General features: G+C 41.1%; 1 protein-coding gene across 1 annotated transcript in view; it reads left to right on the top strand.

Annotated features, from left to right (window-relative positions):
- Nucleotides 1-238: 238 nt before the first annotated feature.
- Nucleotides 239-13,429, top strand: part of LOC128744629 (pseudouridylate synthase RPUSD2) — a 510,683-nt gene continuing 497,492 nt past the window's right edge. The window contains exon 1 of the mRNA XM_053841783.1: nucleotides 239-755. Within this exon, the coding sequence (XP_053697758.1) occupies nucleotides 465-755 (291 nt within the window). The 5' untranslated portion in view covers nucleotides 239-464. The remainder of the gene's footprint in view (nucleotides 756-13,429) is intronic.

The raw sequence follows: 13,429 nt of genomic DNA, 5'->3' as shown, positions 1-13,429 counted from the left end.
GATGAAACATTTCACTTCGCATGGAAGTATACGAAGGCGAACAGAACGTAACGCCAGCCGGAGCTAACGTAACGCCCCATTTTGCACCGAAGCGTCGAAGAGCGAGAGATGAAGAAACGTGTAAACGTCAAAAACATGTGCTGGTTGCGACGGTAAAGCAGAGTTGTTTATATTTACATCGTCGTCGTAGTTTGGTTGTTTTCCGGTCTCTTGATAAGCGGCTTTCGGGAGTTGTTGCGTTTTCGACGGTTTTATTGTGGTTTTACACGGTTGAGAAACAGTGAAATTCGGTTTCCGAGTGCCCGTGAAGTTTAATTTATCTGTAGACGCAGTAAATTTGGCTACACAAGAGCAAATACCCACCAATTTAGTGCTTATTAGCAGTGCGGTAGTGCAGTGATCAGTTTCTGGTTAACAGTTTTAATCAAGTTTTTGTGATTGTGAGTGAAGCAATTTGATCAATAATGCAAAATCAGTGCCCTGAGATGGAACTGGTGGCCGGCGGAAGTGTGGAGCAGTCCAATGCTAATGTTGCCAATGCTGCAGCAGGAGCAGCAGAAGCAGCAGAAGCAACAACGGGGCAACCGTTGTATCGCAATGTTAATAGCCAGCATGGTGATTATCGTAGTGTCGACGAGGAGAATATTGTGGTGCTTCGCAAGTGTTTCTCACCCCAGCCAGAGGCGCTCAAGGATGGTGAGGAGGAACCGCAGGTTCTCTGGTTCGAGGAATTTATTCCGCCAGCCGATTTACAGGTAATCGTTTTGTTTGTTTGAATCTTCTTAGTGGTTAAATACTTCTATGCCAAATGGTATTAATTAGGTATCTTGTGTGTCACGTCTGTTACAAACAAAACCGCAGTTTTCAATTTATTTCTAACGTTGCATCCACCGAATTTTTCCGGTTCCGTTTCTGTCGGTTACACAGTCTTAGAGCGTTAGTGAGCCGATTTGGTAGAATTTCCAATTAAATCGTCTATTAAATTTATTCGTGTCGAAATTCAGTGCGAGATGAGAGGTGCGGTCTGATTACAGTCTTCCTGTATATCGTCAAATGATGCAGGAAAAACATTGTTACACACCAAGTTACCAGCTTCTGCTTTACTCAAACTCAAAGGAAGCATTTTGTCTAGTTGGCAAACGAAAGTAGGTTTATCTTTATGGGCCATCGTTAAAGCGATCATGTTCCATTTAATTCCAAACATACATACGAGAGGCTAGCACATGGGAAATGCAATTTGAATTTGCTTCGCCAGAGCACAAAAATGTGACTGCAGTGAAAATATCTGGCGTAATTAAAACCGGTAGTTATTGCAGAATGTGTTACCATTTGTTGTAATTATTGAGCGTGATATATTTCCGGCTGACAGTAATTGTCCTTTCGCAACCTTAACCTTGGCTTTCTGTCAACACCGGGTTTAGCACCTTCTTGGATCAGAGGGTTGCGTTCATCAGACAAATTACCCTCAGGAATTTTATATTCTTCAGCAATAAAGTGTGGAGATATTTTCCAAAGGAAATTCATCGTAAAAGTCGCGTAGATTCGCTTACTGCTATTTTTGCTTCTATCCAATCAGGCTAATAGCTTGTCTTGTAAATTTTGTTCGCATTCCACATCAGTTTTAATTGTCCAAACATTATACTGGAATTTTAATCCATAAGCTTTACTATTTTATGTGGGACGCTATAGGTGTCGTAAAATGCGGCCAGCAGAACATGTGTCCTGCAACTGCACTGATTTCGTAATGAGCACTGTCAACTATATGACACGGCTCTGACATCAGAGATATTTCTAACCATTAATGACACTTCATTTGTAACTAGCTATTTACAGAAGAAACTATGCCCGAAGCTGTTTTTACGAGTATGGTGCTTCACATGTTTCTCTATCCGGTGCAAATGATGCATGTAGAAACGATATATTGCCAAAACCCATTAATATTTTGCACATTTGTATGGTATGGCAACTAACAAAATCCAGAACACCGTGTTTTTTTGGAATATTACCAACTTGATCTTCGAGTAGCAACACAAAGGCAACGGTTGTTCAACCGAATTAACAGTAAGCAATTAATATCAATTGTAGACATCTTCTAAACAACCCGGGAATACAAATCTGTAACCGGAGTCCTTCGGTATGCTTCCCAGCTGTTATCTAAACAAAGTAAAGCAATTCATTCCAACCGGGGTTGTCTACCGTTCCGGCAGCATATCTATTTTGGCGAGAAATATTATCTCACTTAATAAGAGAGTGCGCACTTTGTACTGGTACGTTCCACCGGGGGCAGATTTATTGCAGTACCGATCTGCCCTGCGAGTGGGCGAATAAACATAAACGACTGAGATCTTTTGTGTTTAGAGTTGCTTCATGCTTCATGCTGCTGGCTGCTGCTGTTGTTTAGATCGCTATTAATTACCGTAAAATTAATATGCCTCCTAGTTGGATTCGTTGTGACAGAAAGAAAAAGAAAATTATGTATTCTCAAATACCTGGCTAAACTCTACTCACTGCTCACCGTTGGTGGGACCATAAATTAGGGTTAGTATCCGGCGGGCGGCGTCGAATTGTTACATTCCGGTTTGTTTTAAAAACAACGTTTACAACAAGGGTTTGGCGGGCCGTAGCAGGTAAAAGACAGGTTATGAAGTAATTGTATGTGCTCTGCTCACGAATCAGCAATCCATTTTCTCGATTACATTTTTTTTGTTTAAATGCTTAGGTTATTTCAGTAAATAATTATGAAGTAAAAGTTATGTAATAAAAAAAACACATTATTTGTCATGCCGAATTGAAAACTGTACCGAAATTTGGAAATCTGTGTAATTACTACAGCAGACGACTCGCTTACAATCACGCTGTGTACTCTCGCAGATTGTAGATTTGGTTTGTCTGCCTGCCTGCTTGCCTGTGCCATTACAGTGCAGTCACAGCTCGTAACATATCAATCAGTGTCATCTCGAAGTCAACTCATGTTTGGATCCAATTTCCAAACGCAAAATTATTTTCTGCCAAGAATGTGCCTCCCTCCCTTAGAGAGCACTACTCTAAGACGCATCGATGCTATGTACTAGTCTACAGCAGCCGCCTCGATTCCCACGACACGAGCCGAAATAAGTTTTGTCATCGCCATGACGGATCCATCGTCGTTGGTTGCTGTTTTGGCAAAAGTTAGCAGATCGAATTTGGCCTTCGTTCTCCCTTCCTTCTCCGCCGGTCTATCCATCTCTCCATCGTCATCGCAGGACACGAGGTAAAATGCATCCATTCAATCAGCAGAAGTAGTTCATTTGAAAGACGAGACACGATTTTTTGATGACACCATAGCTCCTAATTGAGATTTGCGCTCGGTTCAGTGCATCTGGAGCCAATGTAAGAATGCGGACAAAAAATAGTGGGATGTTTAAAAAGATTCGTCTAAAGACAAGTACCGTGAGTTTGATTTGCCGGCAGTACTTCGACGTAGCTTTAAATTAGCAGTACATGCTGTCATCGTTGTAGAGTAAGACATGCTGGTCAAAATATGGTGTACTTTGTCATGGTGTCATGGTTCTGCGAAATAAGTAGTAAATTATTTTTGCTATTCCAATAAAAACATTGGTCAGACACAGCTGATTTTGCCATCATTGTCTGAAGGTTGCTTTGAAGCCGTGAACTAACAAGCCGAATTACTCCACCTAGCCTTTCTACTACAACAGTTATTTTTCAATTTCTAAAGAACATCTATAACTATAGTCAACTATATTCTTAAATATCATTTATCAAAATCCTTATCTAACAGTAACATTGACAAGAACGAACTACGTGCAATAGTTATATTTTCTTTTCCAGGGTGCGTAAACTTTTATTCGCGTCATTTAATTTAGTTTAAATCACATTTTTTTATTTTTAAAATATTCACGTGGTTCATAGAAACATACGCAAACAGAAATGTTAATTGTTGCAAACTTGCATGAATATGTGTAGAAAATTAGGAATTATGGAAACTAAATGAGATCAATGAAATAGTGCAAAAGCAGCGTCATAAATATGGTTGAGGATGGCAAAAAATGTCGTTTTTGATAGTATGAGTGGTCCTATATGAGCAAAATTTGTTTGAAATTTCTGTAAATTTATAAGGAAAAATCAACTCATTTGCGTTTTCAATCCTATAAGACACATGCTTAACTTTTTACAGATGAAAATTCAATCTTCAAAATGAACATGACTCATGATTTCAGGATTTTTGCTTATGTTTTATGAAAATACACCATGAATAATAATTATGATATCACGATCTTCTTGTGGTACAACACAACACAAGATCATGCATTATTATTCATGATTTTGTGCTACCTGATATGACAGTTCAGTCATGATTTCACAGCAATTCAAAAAAGACTTGACGTCTTCATTGGTCGAAGAGGTAAAATGTTAGTGGAAAAAGTTCCGGGAACAGATATTAAAAACTCCATAAGGCATCAGTTTCAAAGTGAACTCGTAAACGCTTGGGGAAAAGAAAGAACCCTCTTCCTGAGAAAATTAAGAACTCCCTGACAGATGGAACGACCGTACATCCAGAAGAGATCAGCAAGTACTCTCCAGAATCCGCACTGGTCATACACTCTTAACACACCAAGAACTATACTCTAACGGCAGCAGGCCAAACTGTTATGTATGTACCGTACCTCTCACCATGGAACGCATCCTAACAAGCTGCCCTATATATCAACTTCTACGAGACCAACACGAAATGTCTTACTCCATTCAGGATACTCTATCCAATGACTCGGAACGCGAGGAACTTCTTTGCTTCCTTCGAGAGGCAAATCTATTTGATAAAATTTATCATAAATTGTAACTATAATTCAGAGAGGTGTCGAATGAACTGTTAGGTTTAAAACCACTCTAATAAAAATCAATACCAACTGTAGTAGGCAAGAATATCTCTGTTAATCTAAGGAAGCCGTTGCTACAGGAATAATGAATAAAGACACTTTAGTTATACCACAAACTATAGTTATACCTTTCGACCCGTTCGTGGTGTATACTGTGAAGCTCTGAAGAAACCTTAGATTGGCGACGAAGGACAATTACGAAGAATCACGAAGATCCGGAAAAGTTTACAAGAAACGTAGAAGATACCTGCGGAAATTGAAGACGATGTCTATGGTAATTATTTTAAAATTTTCATAAGTAATGTTCAGGGAAAGTAAATTAGTAGAGGAAAATTTCAGTGAAGGGAATGCTAATTCCGGTCCACTGAAGTGGGAACGAGCAACGTAGGGAATATTAATTCCGGTCCGTTGAAATATTTAACAATGAAGGGAATGAAAATTCCGGCCCATTATAACAATATTAGCAATGAAGGGAACGCCGATTCCGGTCCATTGCGTAAAGCGTGTAGAAAAGATTGTAGGAAAATTACATCTTCCGGTTCACTGAAAGTAAATAAGGAATATAGGTATTACCTATTTGTTTGGCATATAGAGAAAAAAAGGAATAAAGGAAGTGGTTACTTCGGTCTATTCCAACGAAAAAAAAAGTACAGTTGAAAACTTTTGTTAGGAAAAATAAACAGTTGCCTAGCAACACGCTACCACGTACCTAGCAACATATAAACTAGTTCATAGTTATATATGATGCTATCTCAGTACAACTGTAATTTTTAAACTCAGCCTTCTCTGATCACTCAGTGGTTATGCTACAATTATTTTTTTTTATAGTCACTTCAACAGCCTAGGTCATTCGTGACTTCTGCGGGGTTGGGATTTGAACCCGGTTTATCGGCGTGAGATGCGTGAATGCTAACCACTACGCCGGGATTGACCCCATTTATATGGTTGATTTCAAATACGAAGATGAATAAATATTGAAATTGTAGCTCACGTACAACATTACGCCATTCAGCGAAATCGGCGATAGTTCTACCAGCAGTAGATGGATGAATTGGAATTAGTAATTTATTGCGTACCTCGCATTAAAAAGTGTTTCGGATCATGAGGAAATGTATAAAGTATTGGTGTGTTTCGGAGGTCCTGATGTAAGGAAAGTGATAAGGGATATTGACGTACACGAATCCAACATCATGGACAATAAATACAGAGCATTTTGCCCCTCAAATGACTAACAGATACGAGAGATTCAAGTTTCGCGAAATACCCTTCAAACCTAATGAAAAGCTTGACCAATTCATTATCAGATTACAAACCCAGGCAAGTTTGTGTAATTTCCAGACAAATGAAATGATTATGGACCAGATTGTATTTGCGACTCAACACGACGATAAACTCCGCGAAAAGTATCTTGAAGATCGAGAGCTTGAAGCAGTGGTTAAAATTGGACAAACACACGAGTCAGGTAAATTACAGAACCAACCCAGCTAGCACCAACTCGTATATCAATGTACGAAAACTATCGTAAATTTCTCCTAACAAACTCGAAATCGTAACTAAAGCTGGATAAAGTGGGATCAAGCTGATTTTCTGTCGTATATAATGATAATGACTGACATACATACGATTTTCAGCACAAAATCGTAGAGTAGTACGGAGCGACTCGCGCTTAATCGGATATGATCGTATATAAATACTTATATAGTCGTAACGCTCAAAATTATTCGTAATCACGTATATCGCCTCCAAAATAGTACGGATATGCCAATTTTGCGCATGAAATACGATTTATTTAGCATGTATATCTATACGTAATGCTGATTTTTACCTTTTTATACATATGAAAATGCTTGCTGGGAAGTCTTTCGCGGCAAGTTTACAGAATCAGTAGAAGTGAATAAGGTGAATAGTCAATTTCGACAGAAGCCAAAATGCCAAAATGTAAATGTAAAAGAGTAGGTCATTTTGCACCATGCTGTAAAGTCATTTCTGAAAACATCTCAACATAACTACACAAGACCCGAGAATAATGAGTTACCTAAGAAAATGAAACAAAATCCTTCGAATGACCGGAACCAACCAACTTGACGTCTTTTCTAAGAGTTGGCCCTTCTTTATCGACAGACTTCACAGCCGGCTATTAGAGTACAGGACATCAGTTACGGGGCTAGTGCAACAATCTTACTGACTCTATCTAGCAGCACCGCCTAACCGAGAATCGAACATATGATGACTGGCTTGTTAGACCAGCATCGTACCTCGAAACCAACTAAGCGGGGTAATTCACAGCAATTCACAATTTTTGTTTTCATGATATTCATGGTATGATAAAACAGAATTTTTTCGAATACAACGCCGCTTGGTGAAAAACTTGTGAAACTTTCTTCACCGATTGAAAGATCCTGGTCTACTGATTAACCTTTCCAAGTAACAATTTCAGGCTGATCAAACGCTTTTATAGCTGATTTTATACAACCTGTTGCTGATCTATGGTTTAGATTTAGAAATAAAAACCTTTTTCAGCTCTTAAACATCTAAATCTGGTGATTTTATCAAGCTTCAGGCTAATTAATAGCTGCTTTCGAAGCTGCAATGAAGCTTAAGAGAAACTTTTTTGCGCTCTTAAATAGCCAATTTGCGCAATGCTGTCAATTCTATTTTTAGAACGAGAAATAGTTTTGCAATCTGCTTTTCCAGTCGCTTAATCAACGCTTCATCAACCTTTATGCAGCCAAAAAGATCTATTTTTAAATTTAAGAAATGGAGCGCAGCCTTTTTTTTATTTTGCTGTGAAATGTTTCGAACGCGATATTTTTAATTTCGAATAACTTTAATTCGTATAATTAAAGGCTTACCCACAAATGGTATAATAATCTGTGAAAATTATCTTAAATATCGCTAAACAAACTCGAAATTGTACATAAAGCTTAATAAAGCGCACCCTAGTTTACATTTGTTCGTACAAAATGATAGTAACTGATTCACATACGATTTTCGTCACAGAATTGTATAGCATTATGGAACTAATCATGTTGAGTCGGATTTCATCGTATACAAATACTTATGAATGTGAATTGTTTTCATATAATTTGCAGTATGTATGTCGCACCTCCAAAATAGTACGCGTATGGTGGGGTTTCGTGCATCGAATGCAATTTTTCTAGATATATATCTGTACATACATCATATTTGTTACTTTGATATACGTACGAAAATGTTTGCTGGGTAGCTACTTAAAAATGCATGTCTTTTTTTCCGGGAATTGAACCCGCCATCTTTTGATTCATAAGCACTCATCGTGTGATCCGCCCCATTTGCATCTGCAGGACAGACAGTGAGAATATCTTTACACCTGAAGCCTAGCCCGTCTAGCGTGAAGCAGTCGATAATGTCGATAGCTGACAAACTTTTGCTGTCAGCCGAATTGTGAAATTCTATACTCTGACAGTATGTTTGCTGTGAGCCGAAAGAAAACTTAGTAGAAGTTTGTAAAGCCACTTTAACGCCCTTAAGCAGCCTTAGAGTAGTTTAAAAGCTGTGAGCCTAATGAAAGCTTTCACTCTACACATTTAAGCAGCCGTAAACCGGTTTGATGTTTATGGCTGTTTAGAAGCAGATTTTTTTAGTAGAAAAATCCGCTATGAAGCTTGTTTATCAGCTTTTGGAAGAGAACTAGTTTAAAAAAAACTTAAAGTAGCTTAAACATCGCCTATTTAAACACCATTTAGTACTTACTTGATGCAGCTTTGATCGCCGTAAACCAACCCGTAAACCAACCCGTAAACAGCCATTGCTCTTGCAATTCAGCTACCTTTGTTACTTGGGTTACTGGAAACAGTAACTTTCTTTATTACCATCATCTCGAGGTATACCGAGATAAAGTTATCGTTTCACAGGCGGTGTACAAAATACAACAGCGCGAGTAACTGTGGATTGAACCAACTGCTTTTCTTCGTATGGTCGACCGATTGCGAATAACAGCAAGTGGAATATATACATACATACATATAAACACGCATACATATATTGAATGCAATCGAACTGATATATTTTGGTTTTACACGTTTTAACCGTTTAATATGCGGTGCTCAAGTGTTCAAGTTTGAATAACTTTGAAATGAATCGTCCGATTTTTTTTATAGTCACTTTAACAGCTTAGGTCATTCGTAACTTCTGCGGGGTTGGGATTTGCACACTGGTCTTCGGCGTGAGAAGCGTGAATGTTAACCTCTATGCCGGGATTCACCCCACGTCCGATTTTCAATAAGCTGGTTTCGTTTAACCCTAGAGCGGTCGCGCTAAAAAAAGTTACGGAAGCGGTCGCGTCGTGTACTGAGTACACGGCGAATAATACTGCCTATAACTCAGGACTGGCATGAGTTAGAAGGTTGCGGTTTTCGACAAAGTTGTTTATCTAGTTAAGACGCATCTGGAAATGAACAATAAAGTACGAAAATTGATTCGCTAGATGACGTAAATGGCGACTAAATTAAATGGTTTAGAATCTCGATACTAGAATCTCTAATATCTCGGGACTGAAAAGAGATAGAAGGTTGCTGTCTTTGGCAAAGTTGTGTATCTGGATGAGATCAATCTGACTGCGGACAACAAAAATCGGAACTGATACGACAGATGGCGCTTACAACGAGCATATTGACAAATAGTTTTGCTTTTGTCATCATGCACACGTTAATAATTGCAAGCGTCAAAGTTGCCATTAAGCCTGCCCGCCCAGTTAGCTCCGAGGTACGATGCTGGCCTAACAAGTCAGTCGTCGTATGTTCGAGTATCGACTGGGCGGTGCTGCTTTATAGAGTCAATAGGATCGTTGCACTAGCCCCATAATTTTCCTGTACCCTAAGGGGCCATCCATATACCACGTGGACAGCTTAGAGGGGGGTCGGGGTACGTGAATGTCCGCGCTTGTCCACGGAAGGGGGGGGGGGAGGGGGTATAGAAAATGTCCACGTGGACAAGCGACATTTTTTGCAATAAATAGAACTTTCATTTGTGCCTTTTGAATTAATTAAAATTAGGTCACGACTTGTATTGTATTTTGCCTTACAATCAGATGCAGCTCGCCACGAAAAAGAAAATCCATTGACAACGTATTTGAAAAATAACTCGTCTACCTAAAATTTCACGAACTACAACGGAGAGGTCTTGTAATGTGTTAAAGTCAGTTACCAAGCTAAGGTACTCTGGTTGAACAGGGGTTGAAGCAGATGAATCTTCAAGCGAAGATCAAGCTGGAACAGGCTTTCCTGTAGTCCATCATTTATTTGCAGTGGACAAGATCAGCATGAATAGAAGAACTAGATCTAGATAACATGCCTAGTTTAACTTGCTTTTACGTAAGCTTTTTTCTTAATTTTTTTATATTACAGAATAACGCAATAAAAAACAGAATTGAGCACAGAATTTCGCATAAGAAAAAAAAATGTCCACGTGGACAAACATTGGAGGGGGGTGGGGGTTGAGTCGATGTCCACGCTTATCCACGGAGGGGGAGGGGGTGTTGAAAATTGGCATTTTTGTGTCCACGTGGTATCTGAATGGCCCCTAATCATCGGCTGCAAAGTCTGTCGATAAAGAAGGATCATGTTCTGAAGAACGTTTATACTCATGGCTTTGCTTTGCTGATAAATCTAGATTTTACCATATTTTTCATTGCATGCCACACAAAGCTTAAAATCTTCCAGATATTTGGTAATATGCCAGATTTTTGCCAGATTTCTGTTTCTCCGTTCTACAAAAGGGTCAGTAATTTTCAAATAATAATAAATCGTAGAATGCTTCGCATTGAAATAATGCTTATATGTAACAAAAATATGTTGTAAATACTTTTTTCCACACTTCTTTATGTAAATTTCAAACCACAAGCCTAAACATCATGAAATTCAAGGTTTACCAGTATTCTTCAATCTGTGTCCGATGGGTTGTAGATCTGTTTAAATCTGTTGTAGAGAAACCGACAAATTTATATACACAAATGACACAAATTACTGGTAAACGGCTAGATAATGCGGAATATAGACCCCATAGTGGTCGTTAGCCTCTTATCCAGCAACTCCGATCCCGACCTCCTCGTGGTACCAGCCGGAATACGAGCAACCTTAGCGGAGATCGGGTAACCAACCCCGGTGGAAACTAAGGTCGTATACTAACCGGGAAGGAGGTATAGTGCGTCTCGGCACTATGAGATGGCAGCCCCATCGCGAGACTCGGTAGTGTTGCCCCAGTACGGCTACACACCTAAACTAAACTTAACTAACAACATTCAAGCATATTCGGAGCGGAATATTCGGCATCGACCTAGGCGACGAAATAAGGACGACGAATGGAGACTCGGGACTTGGAACTGCAGATCGCTAAATTTCGCAGGTTGCGAGCGGGTGCTGATTGAACAGCTGGAACCCCGCAAACTCGGCATCGTAGCTCTGCAGGAAATCTGTCGCAAAGGAGAGAAGGTATGGAAGACCCGTGGCGGAAAGGCCCAGTTTTACCAGAGCGGTGGCGCTACCAACGAACTGGGAACGGGCTTTGTAGTGCTGGGCGGAATGCAGGATCGCGTGATAGATTGGAAGGCGATCAACGAGAGAATGTGTGTATTGAGGATAAAGGGCCGTTTCTTCAATTATAGCATCATTAACGTGCACTGCCCGCACGAAGGTAGACCCGACGATGAGAAAGAAGCGTTCTACGCGAGGCTGGAGGCTACGTACGACAGCTGCTCGTCACGGGACATCAAGATCGTCATCGGGGATATGAACGCCCAGGTCGGTAGGGAAGAAATGTATAGACCGGTGGTAGGACCCCATAGCCTGCACACCGACACAAACGATAACGGCCAACGATGTATAAACTTCGCAGCTTCCCGAGGCCTGGTGATCCGAAGTACCTTTTTCCCGCGCAAGGATATCCACAAAGCCACCTGGAGATCACCTGACCAACGTACAATGAACCAAATTGACCACGTTCTCATAGAGGGCCGGTTCTTCTCTAACATCACGAACGTACGCTCCCGTCGGGGTGCGGATATTGATTCTGACCATTACCTAGTAGCAGTACATGTGCGCTCAAAGCTGTCCACCGTATACCGGACACGTCAAAGCCGCCCTCCTCGGCTGAACATCAGGCAGCTAGATAACCCACAAGCTGCCGAGAACTACGCGCGAGTACTGAATGAGGCACTGCCTTCTTCCGAGGAGTTAGGTGCTTCAAACCTCGAAGACGGTTGGGGCAGAATACGCTCGGCCATCGGAGAGGCCGCTACCGCGGCACTAGGTATAGAGCCTCGGAGTACACAAAATGATTGGTTTGATGGGGAATGCCAACAAGCGGTGGAGGAGAAAAAAAACGCTTGGAAAAATTATCTAAGTATTGCCACTAGAGAGAACCTGGCCAAGTACCGACGAGCTAGGAACCAGTTGACCACGATCCTGAGGAGAAAAAAGCGCCAAAAGGAGGACAGAGATCGTGAAGAATTAGAACAACTATTCCGAGCTAATGACACGCGCAAGTTTTATGAGAAGGTGAACCAAACTCGGAAGGGCTACACACCGAAACCTGACATGTGTAGGGACGAGGGAGGGAATCTAATTACAAACGAGCGCGAGGTGGTCGACAGGTGGAAGCAGTTCTTCGATGAACACCTCAATGGCGAAGTCGCAGAAGGAGTCGGAACGGAAATTAACCTAGGAGCGCCCATGGAAGATAGTGATGTCCTAGCACCTGATCTCCAAGAAGTCAAACGAGAAATCAGGTTGCTGAAGACCAATAAAGCCGCTGGGAAGGACCGCCTACCGGCAGAGCTTTATAAACATGGCGGGGAAACGCTAGCAAAGGCTCTACACTGGGTTATTTCGAGGATTTGGGAGGAGGAAAAGCTACCGGAGGAATGGATGGAAGGAGTGGTTTGTCCCATCTACAAAAAGGGTGATCGGCTAGACTGCTGCAACTATCGTGGTATTACGCTGGTAAACGCCGCCTACAAGGTACTCTCCCAGATCCTGTTACGCCGGCTGTCACCGATAGCACAAGGTTTCGTAGGGAATTATCAGGCGGGTTTCATGGGGGCTCGCGCAACTACGGACCAAATGTTTACTATCCGACAGATCTTGCAGAAATGTCGGGAGTACAACGTGCCCACGCATCACATCTTTATCGATTTCAAAGCAGCATACGATACAGTCGATCGAGACAAGCTATGGCAGATAATGCACGAATACGGTTTTCCGGACAAACTGACGCGACTGATCAGAGCTACATTGGATCGAGTGATGTGTTTCGTACGCATCTCTGGGACACTCTCGAGTCCCTTCGAGACGCGACGAGGGTTGAGACAAGGTGACGGTCTATCCTGCATGCTGTTCAACATCGCTCTTGAGGGGGTGATCCGACGAGCGGGCATTGAAACGAGAGGCACGATTTTTACCAAGAGTAGCCAACTTCTAGGCTTTGCAGATGACTTCGATATCATAGCCAGGAACTTTGCGACGGCGGAGGCAATCTACGCCAGACTGAAAGCGGAGTCTAGGAGAATTGGGCTAAAAATA

The sequence above is a fragment of the Sabethes cyaneus genome, chromosome 3 (assembly GCF_943734655.1).
Source record: "Sabethes cyaneus chromosome 3, idSabCyanKW18_F2, whole genome shotgun sequence".
Classification (NCBI taxonomy): Eukaryota; Metazoa; Arthropoda; class Insecta; order Diptera; family Culicidae; genus Sabethes; species Sabethes cyaneus.
Note: the sequence above shows the minus strand (reverse complement) of the source record. Positions and strands in the feature narration are given on the sequence as shown.